The sequence below is a fragment of the Pagrus pagrus genome, assembly GCF_965226575.1.
Source record: "Pagrus pagrus genome assembly, chromosome: 8".
In the NCBI taxonomy this organism is placed as follows: domain Eukaryota; kingdom Metazoa; phylum Chordata; class Actinopteri; order Spariformes; family Sparidae; genus Pagrus; species Pagrus pagrus.
In genome coordinates, this window is record NC_140192.1 from 30,377,165 (window position 1) to 30,390,459 (window position 13,295).

General features: G+C 42.0%; 1 protein-coding gene across 2 annotated transcripts in view; it reads right to left on the reverse strand.

Moving 5' to 3' along the window:
• Positions 1 to 553: 553 nt before the first annotated feature.
• The window catches only part of adgrd2 (adhesion G protein-coupled receptor D2), a 42,003-nt gene continuing 29,261 nt past the window's right edge, over positions 554 to 13,295 (reverse strand). For both annotated transcript variants that reach the window (XM_084359119.1, XM_084359118.1), the window contains exons 20-25: positions 10,618 to 10,659; positions 10,425 to 10,478; positions 10,071 to 10,218; positions 5,856 to 5,914; positions 5,730 to 5,760; positions 554 to 3,299 (exon numbers count right to left, since the gene is read on the reverse strand). In XM_084359119.1, coding sequence (XP_084215245.1) covers positions 3,292 to 3,299; positions 5,730 to 5,760; positions 5,856 to 5,914; positions 10,071 to 10,218; positions 10,425 to 10,478; positions 10,618 to 10,659 — 342 coding nt within the window. In that variant the 3' untranslated portion in view covers positions 554 to 3,291. The remainder of the gene's footprint in view (positions 3,300 to 5,729; positions 5,761 to 5,855; positions 5,915 to 10,070; positions 10,219 to 10,424; positions 10,479 to 10,617; positions 10,660 to 13,295) is intronic.

Below are 13,295 nucleotides of genomic sequence, written 5' to 3' on the forward strand. Positions count from 1 at the left end.
TTTGAAAACATACAGTACTTATATAACTAACTGTAACTATAACATGATTCCTGGCAGGTCAGACTATCTACAAACTCAGCAGAGTCACACAGACCACTGGTCTATCCACAGACATTCAGCATGTTGGAATAGTGTGAGCCTTTAGCCTACAGTGCATCCTGAGTTGGAAAGATAGGTGAGAGTTAAAATGGCTGCCGCTTGTAATACAACAGAGAAATAAATGTTCGATAGAGTGCAGCAGCCGCAGAAGTTTGAATGAAGGTACTGTAGATAGGTTTAGAGTGATTAGAGTTATAAGTTACTGAACATGAAATATGCCTCTGTTTCTCAAGTCTTCAGAATATGTCTGGCATGTTGAAGCAAACATCTGTGTTTCACACTCACATTGTCATATTGTAGGTATTTTACAGCTAAAAAATTGTAATCATCTATTTACAACAGTGAGACTGTAAACAGACTATCCAACAAGCCATAATCAAACTTGGTGTTCCATGCAACAAAAAGACATGTCATGAACCACAATGTATTGCCATATTGGAGCCATAGGCCGTCCTTCTTTCTGTTAAGTTTATTGATCTGTAGAACCATTTACATGAAACATGAAGAAAGAGGAGTGAGGAGTGAGATACAGACCAGCATCAATATTGGTTACACACATGGGCTAACAAGATCATTCTTACTACATGTCATTTTATGGAAAATAAAGGGACAGCAAATGTTGCTTCCCAGATTTTGCTGCAATGACAATCATCCATCATGGAGGTCCAGAATGTAACTGGAAACTGTGTTTGTCTAAATGTCTTTGGTAAAAACCATTGCTGATAGATGCTGGGTGGGTGTTGGTAAGACAATAATTAATTTTAATTAAAAGTAAGGATAATAATCTCTCCCTCCTTTTTTTTTTAAATTCAAGGGTTTGTTCACTGACTCAATTACAGTCGGAAGTTTTCAGATACCTGCTGCCTCCACTCTCCTACAATGGAGGTGAATATAATTTCATTCGTGCTGAAGACAACAACAGCAACATGTCTTTCCAGATACAATGTCCTGATTATGATGAATAATTCAGAGAAACAGTAGTTTCTCTCTATTGTACAAAGTCTGAGGAGATGTTCACATTGATGTCTGTGGTAACCAAGACAGTGTCTTCTGAGAAGACATGTTAACCGCGCAAAAAAACCCCCAGCCTGTTCTCACCCCCAGCTCATCAAATACAGCAGCCTGGTCAGTGGACCGACACTTCTAAGTTTGACGCTGTAGTTTAGTAGTATAACAGCAAGAAAAGTCAGAGCCAGGGTGGCTGGATGGTTCATAGACATGACTTTCCTCCAGGAGAGTTGGGATTGAGTCCTGTGTCTGACAAAGTGTGAATATTGATTAGTTGCATTAGTAAGGCAACTGACTGAACTAGCACAAGTAACCAGTTCGTTTTTGTGCCTAAACCTGACCAAACTGTAACTGTAACAATGTTAATAACAGTCAAAAAGTCATCATATGTTAAAGTATGTGAAATGTTTGGCAGCAAGCTAAATTTTGAAAGACTAACCAGAAGTTGAATATTAGGTAATATCGCTAACTTAACCACGGAGCCATTCACATATAAAACTGACGGTAGAGGGGTAGGTAGAGCATCACAGTTTGAAGCTTCAGGCCACTGACCAAGCTGCTGTATTTGACACGCTGGGAGTGAGAACATGTTGCAGAACCTTTGTAAATAAAACCGATGTGTTTTGAATGATCAATCATTTAAATTTTACTGTAATGCAATCAACTGATGGTTTTTAGCTTAAAGTTCCATAAAAGACACTAATTTGTTCCCTTAAGAGGTCAATTCATCTGCTCACGCTGCTATCAGGCAACAAGGGATAAATCTTCAGATATCTTTAAAGGTACAGTGTGTAATATGTAGTGGCATCTAGCAGGACAGACTTGGCAGAAATGGAAAATAATATTCATAAGTATATCTTAATGAGTGTATAATCACCTGAAAATAAGGGTCGTTGTGTTTTCATCACATTAGAATTAGCTGTTTATGTCAACATAGGGAGCGGGTCTCCCTCCATGAAGGTTGCCATGTTGCGCTGCCATGTTTCTACAGTAGCCCAGAATGGACAAACCTGACACTAGTGAAGACCTTTCGTATTTCACGTGGCCGCCGGAAATGACCAGGTTGGAAGATGAAGAAGAAGAAGAGCCAGTGGCTGCTGTTTCCTTCAAACAATTTGCATTGTGAGAAGAGTAACGTTAACGTTAAAGATTACAACCGACCGTAATATATATTTCCCCCCACTGCTAATGGTACAAAACCTAGATAATGTACAATGTTTTTTAGCAGTACATTAGTTTAGTCATCAGAAAAGAAATGGCGTCACATATAACGTTAAATATTAGCAAACTGTAGCCTCAGTTTGTGCCTCTCAGAGAGCTGGTGGTAACATCGCCTTAGCAAGATTTATTTAGATTTATTCCTTGTCTGTTGCAGTGAGACAACACATGGAGCGATAACTAACTGCGAGTGTGCCAAAGACAGTCAAAGTAACGACTTAGTGGGACAGAAAAACTGAGGAGAAGTCCGCTCGTCACCCAGTTAATAAATTTAACACAGTGCTCATCATTTCTTTGTATGATCCTAATTATTTTTTCTTGAGTTTTAACCTATAGTTTTATTGACTAAATAACTGAATACATCTTCACTTCATCACTTGAATTAGTAAAAATACTCAACGCTGTTGTGAACGAGTTCATGTTTAGAAGTTTCTTGGCCATGAGGGCCACTGTAGCTTCTGGAGCTTTGCTAACATCTTTGGAGAGGGAGGTGTGAGCGAGGGAGTGTTGCAATCTAGAACCTCACCGCTAGACGTTGCTAAATACTCAATATATTACCCACTGTACCTTTAAGACAAAATTGATATTGATGTGTCAACATTCGCAGTAAAATGCGGTTGGTAAATCCAACAATCTAAACACTTTACTTCACTACTCGATTTGTTCCAAAGCTGATGGGATCGGCTACAATGCCAAAAGATGGCCATGTAGAACACCATGTGCTGTGTACTAAAAAAGTGAGTGGTTGAGGGAACATGAGAACAGAACAGTGAGTGTGAGAGAAGGTGGAGCTCACTTCTTCATCCCTACTTCATTTTCATCCAAACTCTCCATCTGAGTAGAGTGTATATGTGTGTGGTGGCCTTGTGCTTCTTCAGGTGGAATCTGTGTGTGTGCTGTTCCTCCTTCTTTCAGTGTGATGCGTGTTCATTGTAACTGAGTATCAGGATCCACTCCATTCGCAGTTCAACAACCTGTGGTGAAATAAAGTGAAAGGCATTAGCTACGACTCCCAGCTCAATCTGATGTTTAATGTTTTCGCATTACAGGAGTGCAAGTGTGTTTGTGTACAAAAGCGAAACAAGAAAAGAGGGAAATGAAAGGCAGAGTGAGAGAGAGCAGGTGTTGGAGTGGTTAATGGCTGATAGTGTGAATAGCCAGTGCTGTCCGTTCCTGATTAAGGGAATGAACTTCTCCTTTGTCTCGGCTGTCAACAATGAACACCCAGCAGCACTCAAACACCATCCATCAGGCGTTCTTCACACACTGCTAAACATTTAATGAATCTATTACAAACTTCCTTCTCCTTACTGCCAGGCAATTTAGAGCCATTGACAGTGACTTAACCCTCTGGAAATATGGGACCATCTGTTGTGTCCGCCTGCACATTCATATAAACAAAAGACACTGGGGCAGGTTTCACACAGTCCTAATGCTGCACACTGTGCAGGTAAATGGAGAAAATCAAGGGAAAATAAAAACCCTTTTGCTCTTTCTCCTCATTTGTTTGGATCATGTGTGAATCTTCCTTACATCTCCTGTCTTATCAGTGGCTGGGCTCTGAACCCTGCACTCTTCACGAATGTCTATCCACAACGATTTTAGAAACTCATACTGCAAATTAAAGGAATGGTTCACCAAAAAATTTAATTCAGTCATCATCTCCACCCAACTTTCCATGAGCATGGGGGGAGAAGTTTTGTAGTCCACAAAACATTTCTGGAGCTTCACAACAAAACAGCGTTGCAGCATTCTCCTAAACAACTGAAGTAGATGGGGACTTTTTTTCAAACATAAAAAACAACCAAAATAAGATGGCTTCATACAGCTCATCTTGTGTAATCCAAGTCTCCAAGACTTTATTTACAACCTCAATTGCAGTTGAACTCGTGCCCCGCTTCAGACGGGGTGCATACTAACCCTTTAAGCTAAGCAGAAGTGAAGAATTTGGCTTAAAAAAAGAATGTCTTTTAAATTTGCTGTGAAGCTCCAGAAATGTTCTGTGGACCATAGACCTCAGTGAATAGATAATGACCGAATTTTCAATTTTGGTTGAACTTTTCATTTAAATCATTAATATATTATACTTTCTACAAATTCTCAGTGCAGAAAATTTGCAACTATTCTGTATTTGTATGTTTTATATATAAGTGAAACTTGAAAGATACAAATGATCAAAATTCAGACCATCGTTCCACAATAAACTACCACTAAAGAACACTTGTGCTAACAGTAAGAATATAAACACAACGATTCAAGATTCAAGAATAATGACAGAAATATGAGTCCGTTCATTCAGTCAACTCAAATGAGGTATTTCAATGAGAATAAATGCAAATACATTTTTTTCTTATTTTCCCCTCAAGGCTACTTCAAAATACTCCCTATGTAGTGTAATGTAAAACAAGACAGAAAGAAAGCAGGTTGAGCTTAATGCATTCATAACACGAAGAACCGTGAAAGATACAGAGGAAACAGGTGGATGCTGGAATTTGAAACTCAGTGGACAAACAATACACAGTAATTTTCTGAAATGTATGATGGCATTGACCCAACTCATTTCAGAGTGTGAATAAATGTAATCATAGATTTATTACACTTTGGGGGGGGGGGGGGGGGGTGGGGTGTTCCCTACACATATGTTGGCTCGGCTTGACTTGGTTTGATGCGGCACATCAGCCCAGCTGGCAGGTATTTGCATTTCCATTTCAACAGGGCTACCTGCTTTAACTGATGACATGCTTGTCTTGAGTATTTGTAGAAGGATCAGCTGAAAATACTCATCCTCCCTGCAGTAACATGGAAGAATAGCTGCAATTCAGTAATAAAACTTTTTCATTTCCTATAAACTCTTGACAATAAAAGTCACCCATTATTTGGTCGATTCTGGCATGTTATTCATCGTGAGTGTGGCATTTAGGCACACATTTTTACTACTTCCTGCACAGCTACATATAAACTACATAGACAATGCAATTGTCTCAGCTGATCTCAGCAGACCAACACAACTACTGGACAGCAATTCAATTACACTACTGCACCATTAACCTTCTAGCTACTGTAATTGCACTATAAGACACTCCGTTAACACACTTTATTGTTGCGGTTAAAAGTGCAATAACTGCATTCTGTGCTGTTAACGCTGCTATCAGGGAATCAAGACACTCTACCCATCATCCAATGACATTCCCTTCAGTGCAGTTTGCTGAATTTACATAAATATGTATTCATTTAATTTGTGACCATTGTTGTATTAATACACCTTACAGTTACTAATTATGTTATTTTCCAATACTATGAGTCTGCTCCCGATGCTGTGACATTTCTCTTTGTGGGATCATCAATGTTCATTTCAACTAATATCAACTCTAAAAGTTATATATCAAGTGATGTTAGAGTTTTACCTGATGGCTTGAACCCAGTCAGCAGTACCACCTATTTAAATTGAAAAGACAAACACAACGGCCAGTCATATTTAAAAAGCATGATATATGATAACAGTGCAGTGATAATACATACGTGTTACTTACTTGGTTTCCTGATGCAGGTTTTAAAGAGAAAGTCACAAAACTCTCTTTTCTGAAGCTCTCTGAAAGACAATAACACACACATTTGTATTTAAAGTTTGCATTTCTCTTTCCAGACCAACACATTTATGCAAGGCCAAACATATTGGACAGCTTTATGAAACACGCACAGAACCAACATGCAAACAGTGTGAATGACAACAAAACATTAGGAGAATTCTCAGAATAAAATCTTTTAGTTCACTCTGCATGCAGATCCCCATTTGTTGCCTTTCTATTTCCAAACAATACTGTAATTTAATCATGGCCTTGCTGCTGCTGATAAGATAAATGAGATGTCAAATGAAGTGAAATGACATCATCTACTATCTGATGTTTTTCATATCCTTATTCATCATTTAATTATTTTGGTCACAAAGTGCAGAGAAGGTGCAGGAGAGAATCCCATTCACAGCAGTGATGGACATGTCATCAACTTTCACACAGAAATAATGACGAAATTATGTCAGCAAAGACCATCATTGACCCTCAGTGACCTATAGTCTGGAAGATGAAAACTCAAAATACCATAAATCATTGTATCTTTGATGTAGTTCATTGTTTTTATTCAGTTATAGAGTGGTTGATGACATGTTGTTATAGCAAACCCTGAAGTTAGCACCCCCCTGGTTCCCTCGACAAAAAGACAGATTTTTTTATTGTATGTTTTATTATTATAGAAAATTATAACTTTCTATAATAATAAAACATACAATAAAAAAAAGTTATTATAGAAAGTTATCCTCTCCTTGGACCGACACCTTACCGTGGTGGAGGGGTTTGAGCACCTGAATGATCCTAGGAGCTATGTTGTCCGGGGCTTAATGCCCCTGGTAGGGTCTCCCAAGGCAAACAGGTCCTAGGTGACAGGTCAGACTAAGAGCGGTTCCAAAGCCCCCTATGACAGAAATAACATCAAGGACGTTTACGTCGCCCGGAATGGCGTCACCGGGGCCCCACCCTGGAGCCAGGCCCGGGGCTGGGGCTCGCAGGCGAGCGCCTGGTGGCCGGGTCTTTGCCCACGGGACCCGGCCGGGCACAGCCCGAAGGAGCGACATGGGCCCGCCCTCCAGTAGGCTCACCACCCGCAGGAGGGTCCAGAAGGGGAAGGGGTGTGATTGGGAGGAACGGCCTCCCCGATCTGAACCCAAGTGGTGTTCTGTTGTTGGACTTCTGTGCTAGTCACAGTTTGTCCATAAAGAACACCGTGTTCAAGCATAAAGTGCATCAGTGCACGTGGCACCAGGACACCCTAGGCCGGAGGTCAATGGTCGACTTTGTGGTCGTGTCATCTGACCTCCGGCCATATGTCTTGGACACTCGGGTGAAGACAGGGGCTGAGCTGTCAACTGATCATCACCTGGTGGTGAGTTGGATCCGCTGGCAGGGGAGGAAGCTGGACAGACTTGGCAGACCCAAACGTATTGTGAGGGTCTGCTGTGAATGTCTGGTGGAACCCTCTGTCGGGGAGGTCTTAAACTCCCACCTCCGGGAGAGCTTTGACCAGATCCCGAGGGAGGCTGGGGACATTGAGTCCGAATGGACCTTGTTCTCCGCTTCCATTGTTGACGTGGCTGTTCGAAGTTGTTGCTGTAAGGTCTCCGGTGCTTGTCGTGGCGGCAATCCCCAAACTCGGTGGCGGACACCGAAAGTAATGGATGCTGTCAAGCTGAAGAAGGAGTCCTATCGAGCCTGGTGGACCGGGGTGGTGGTCCCTCTATTCAAAAAGGGGGACCGGAGGGTGTGTTCCAACTATCGGGGGATCACACTCCTCAGCCTCCCTGGTAAAGTCTATTCCAGGGTACTGGAGAGGAGAATTCGGCCGAAAGTCGAACCTCAGATTCAGGAGGAACAATGCGGTTTTCGTCCTGGCCGTGGAACACTGGACCAGCTCTATACCCTCCGCAGGGTGCTCGAGGGTCGTTGTATCGGTCTGTCGTGGTGAAGAGAGAGCTGAGCTGAAAGGCGAAGCTCTTGATTTACCGGTCAATCTATGTTCCTACCCTCACCTATGGTCATGAACATTGGGTCGTGACTGAAAGAATAAGATCCCAGATACAAGCGGCCGAAATGAGTTTCCTTCGCAGGGTGGCGGGGCGCTCCCTTAGAGATAGGGTGAGGAGCTCTGTCACACGGGAGGAGCTCAGAGTAGAGCCGTTGCTCCTCCACATCGAGAGGAGCCAGCTGAGGTGGCTCGGGCATCTGTATCGGATGCCCCCTGGACGCCTCCCTCGGGAGGTCTTCCAGGCATGCCCCACCGGGAGGAGGAGACCCCGAGGAAGACCCAGGACACACTGGAGTGACTATGTCGCCCGGCTGGTCTGGGAACGCCTTGGGATCCTCCCGGAGGAGCTGGAGGAAGTCTGGGTGTCCCTGCTTAGACAGCTGCCCCGCGACCCGGCCCCGGATGAAGCGGAAGAAAATGGATGGATGGATGGATAGAAAGTTATCTCTGTGACGAACACAAGTTTATGATACTTTTTGTTCATCAAGATAATCTTCACAGATGAACACCATTTTGTGGTTTTTGAAGCGTAAATTAAATCTGTAGCAGTAAAAAGCTAATGTTAGGCTATAAACAGACAACATCACGGTCACATGACTTAAACGTCACCACCGCTAAGCGTCTTACTACACAGTTACTATACAGGTTTTCTACAAACTGATCAATGTACCAGTTGTGAAGTCAGAGTTAGAATAGTTTGTCACAAGTGGGCCCGTAAAAACGGACTAGTGAGTAGATGAGTCTCCATGTTCGCTGTGATGACGTTTAATGTCCCCGACAACCTCAATAACCATTTCTTTGTTCTGCTGTCACAAAGTGAACTGAGAGGCTATAAAAAGACTGATTTGATGTAATGTGTTGAGGAGTAAACCTGTTCACAGTCATACATACAGCGACACGTGTAGGACGAATGTAACAGATGACATAGGAGATAACATTTGGAGACAGCCTATAAAAAGAGGGTGGTGGGGTGATTCTACAAAAAACCCCACTAGTTCTCTACTACTTTCATGTTTTTAGTAGAGGACAAGTGCACATTTTCTAAATACTGAGGGGGACGTGGCTTTGCATTTCCACCCTAATCTGTGCCGATGTGGGAAACAGAAACTGCTAACAGGTAAACTGGTGTGATAATAACATGTTTTTGGACTATTGACCAAACTGTGATAAGATTAGGTAGAAGAGCAACAATGTAAAGGCCAGGTAAAACTTAGTAAACTATGAAACTTCTGCCACAAGGGGGCTCTCTATCAAAACAAAACAAAAGATGTTTTCCGAGTGATGGGCCAGGTGGCGTGGAGGCAAGAGCTGCTGCTTAGCTGCTTAGACTGGCTAGAGAGACTTGATTGGAGCCAAGTCCTGGCACACCTGGCTCTTAAAGGGAATGTGAGATGGCACCCTGATTGGTTTAATTTATGTTACACCGAAAAGACCCCCATGACTTCTGGTGTCTTAAGAGTAGCATATCTCCTATGAGAACAGGGCAGTTTGTGGTGAGTGAGTGGAGAGTGATTTAATATAATCTACTTGGTGCAGAAAGACGGTCTGTGGCTGAGCTCAGAGCAGTTGGCTGTTAGCCACAGGAGCAGACGGAAAGTTTAGCAAAGAGGTTGTCTCTTGGCATTAAATGTACCGTACAGGTTACAGTTTGACCATGAATAAACTCTGCAGCTCCTCAATACACAAGAAGACCTCATGTTTGAGTGACAGCTATCACTATCCCTGCTAATATTAATGCTATTGCTATACTATTACTGTCCGACTATTAACCACAGCCCATTGTCAGTTTGAGAAAGAATGCTAACTGTTTGACAGTTAGAAACACTGGCTGCAGTGGGACTATTCCGTTCAGTATGCTCAGCAGCGTTTAGTTATCACCTCCATTATGTTTACAAAGCTGGTGTGGAACGTGTACAGTGATGTAGGGTCAAGGGGCGTGAGTTATGTTAATCGATGCGCTATTTTTTCTGTAATTAAAATACATATGTCTTTTAAAATATAATTCTGTTTTATTACTTTCTGAAGGCATCGTTTGATTTATTGTCTTGTTTTAGACACATGCTCAATATTAGCATTTTTTTAAGGACAATGTTAATAATTAGACTGTTTAGTGCGAAAAAATTGTTGACAAATCATTACAAAATATCTCCCCTAGCACAGGCTATGCAGCCTACCGTTCTTGATGACCAATGATGTGGAGGTGGAGCTGGGGGGCCCAGAGGTCTCACTGGTCTCGGGGCTGGAGGGGGTCAGAGGACTGTGACCCCAGGATGTAACTGGGGCCCTTTGGGAAGGTAGGAAACTGGTTGGCTGAGAACAGTTCTGGAAAAAACACCAGAACTAAATCACAAGAGCATCAAAGTAATGTCATTTCATAAAGCATTAGCACTAGTCTACTACACCACTACATTACTGAAAAACTATCCACACAAAAGCAAAGTTAGAGTTCCAGTCAAATAAACATTTGTAAAGAGGGAATACATTTTCGGTACCATGCTGGACCTGATCATTGCTTTATACTCACTAACCGTGAAAGATAAGGCCTTCCTCTTTTCTTTGATCCTCTTTATGGCATTCCTCACCTAAATGAGAAACAACATTTACACCCACTGGCTTGTCCAAAAGGCTGGTAGCCTCACACACAGCGCAAAGATACATTCTGAAATTCTGCTGCAGTGGTGACAGGCAGATGCAATGACAATGGACTGAATACCTTCTTACCTCACTGTTGTAAACAGCATACACTAAGAAGATATACAAGCCCTGTGGAGAGGAGACAGGCACTTTAGGAAACATATGTGAAAGGGGGAGAAGAATATACTCCATTCATACAGCTTTTATTGGAAATATCTTCATCAAGTCCACTTAGTTCTTCACTCTGTAATGTCTGTGTCAAACTCTGCTTTTCTCTTAACCAACAAAGAGAGAACCATTTATTGCAAAATACCTCTTCATGCTCTCTATCTGTGTGGTTTTCTACTCCCTTTTGGCATGAGCTTCAGTTGGATTTGGCAGGGTGTGGCTGACCTGAATCCAAATTGGATCTCTCTTGTCTTACTATAAATTTGATCTAGAAGTATAATTTGAAGAAGGTATTGCAGTTCAACCTCTTGTATGTCCAGTGATGAGCTGGAGAAGTGAGGATACCACAAAAACATGATCCCATCAGCAAGTACAAGTGTTTGTAGATGGCCAACGGCCACAGTTGTAGGACAACAGTGGACATTTTGAGCAAGTTGCTCCTGGAATGCACTCACAGGGCTATATCTTACGCTCGGCGCAAAGTAGCACACAGTGCTAGTGTCATTACTAGTTTCAGACTGATGCAGTTGTTATTTTCATGCCCAGCCCACGTTGTGTAAATAGCAAATATACCCGCGCCCACCTGTTGCTCCCCTGGGTGTGTTGGTCTTAAAATGAGGTGTGGTCAGGAGCACTGATGTTGGTTTGCTATCTTGAGGCAGGAGAAAGCTACTGCACCATGGACCAACAAGAAGCTGGTCTAAAGTCAATGGCGCATTCTCCTTCCTGATATTTAAAGGATGCATTATTCAGACAGTAAGATGCGCCTACACAGGCGGATTCACACCGTGCATACGCTCTGATTGTATGATTTAAGAGGCTGCTTTCAGTTATTTTAAACACTTTTACATGAATGCATAATGTCACTGTAACAAATATTGTAGCACATTTAATCAGCAAGAATGAAAGCTGTAGTTATAAACTCTAAATTTTATCAGCTGTTTCTCGTGTGCAAATGTGCATGTTAATGTAGAGATACACATGGTTTCTGCTTCTGGACGATCACTGCAGGTAATGTCATTCATATTTTCTCATTAAGGACGTATTTCACCCTCTCATCCCACCGTTATTGATCAGGATGATACTTTTTATGACCCGCCCCAGTTAAATATCAGTGTATTTTTTTATATAAACTCAAACAGAGTTGTTGATGGGACAGTTGATTGTGAAATGGCGGGATAGAGGGTCCAGCAGCAGTGTAACAAATTAAAAAAGAGCGTGAGAGAGAAACTTAAACCCTGTTTTCTCTCTCAGTGGATGTAATTGTCAGCTTGTCACTTCTGGAAAGTTACTCATCTCCCCCAGTTTTGAAAAAGGAATTGTTTGGGGTAAGGGGGTTCAGAGACTGTTGGACCATCTAAAAGGCACTTTTGTTGGAGTATACTGGCCAATGTGCTGCCATGTCTGTTCTTAAAATTATGCTTTGACTCAATTTGACTTAGTTTTACTTATCACCCTCCACAACATCCCATAAGAGCTTTTTATGATCTAGCACGGCAATCTTTAGGACAACATGGTTTGTCAGTGCCTTCCAGAACACACATGACCTCTACAAAAATGTTTAATTGATCATTTTCTGATTTGCCACCTCTATGGTTAAGGCTTGGATTAGTTAGGCAACTAAAACTACTTTGTGAAGAACAGTGGAAGATTGTGGTCATCGTTGAAAAAAATAACAACATTGGCTGTTGGCATGGGAAAGCAGATGTCTGAAAGTGCAAACAGGGACACTGAAGAGAAACTAAACTACAAAAGTACTGAGAGCTGAACACACAGAGACTTCTGAATATCTATCTTTCCTGTAACCTGTAGCTTTGCTTGCATGCCCCAAGACTTTAGCTGTGTGCAAAATACCACAAAATACTTATTATCTTTTATCTTATCTTATCTCTGTATTTTACAATTTTTCCTGTTTTCAGAGTGACATTTGTTCTTTGATCTTTACCACTATAGCCCTTTTTAGACAGAAATTCACACTGAATCAAGCAGCAGTGGTATAAGCCGGAAAGTGGCATGGATACATTTTTTGCTGTCATTGACATCACATAATCACCATCAGTAAAAAGCGGACCCTTTCTGACTCTCACTCGCGGAGAGGGATGTTGTTTTCCAGGGGGAAGTTCACTGAAGTCTCGGTCAGGAGGGCTGACTGTCCACATTAAATTTGGTGATTTTTTCCTACAAAAGTTGCGAAAGACAGTAACTACACCAACACAATAATGAAAGGCAATGAAGACATTGTAAGTTAAAGTTCTTTGCCATAAATCACGTCATATAATCACAGCTAGTAAACAACGGGAGCCGCCCGGCCCTCGCTGGCGGGGACAGAAGATCCCAAAGACACTACCAGTTACCACATTACTGTTGTTTGGTCCTGTAACGTTGCTTTGTGGGTTGGAGTGTGGGACATTTCTTGAGTGAATGATGAGTGAAGGATCTGTTTATTTGTCAGACTGTGAATGCCATCAGATCAACACACCCCTGCTCTGCGCCGTCGGCTTTCTGTCGTCCTCTGTTGTGGCTCTGTTACTACCTCAGCAGCCAGATCAGAGGCGAACAACACTGTCCCCCCATTCTGCCTCTGTAACTTTCTGACA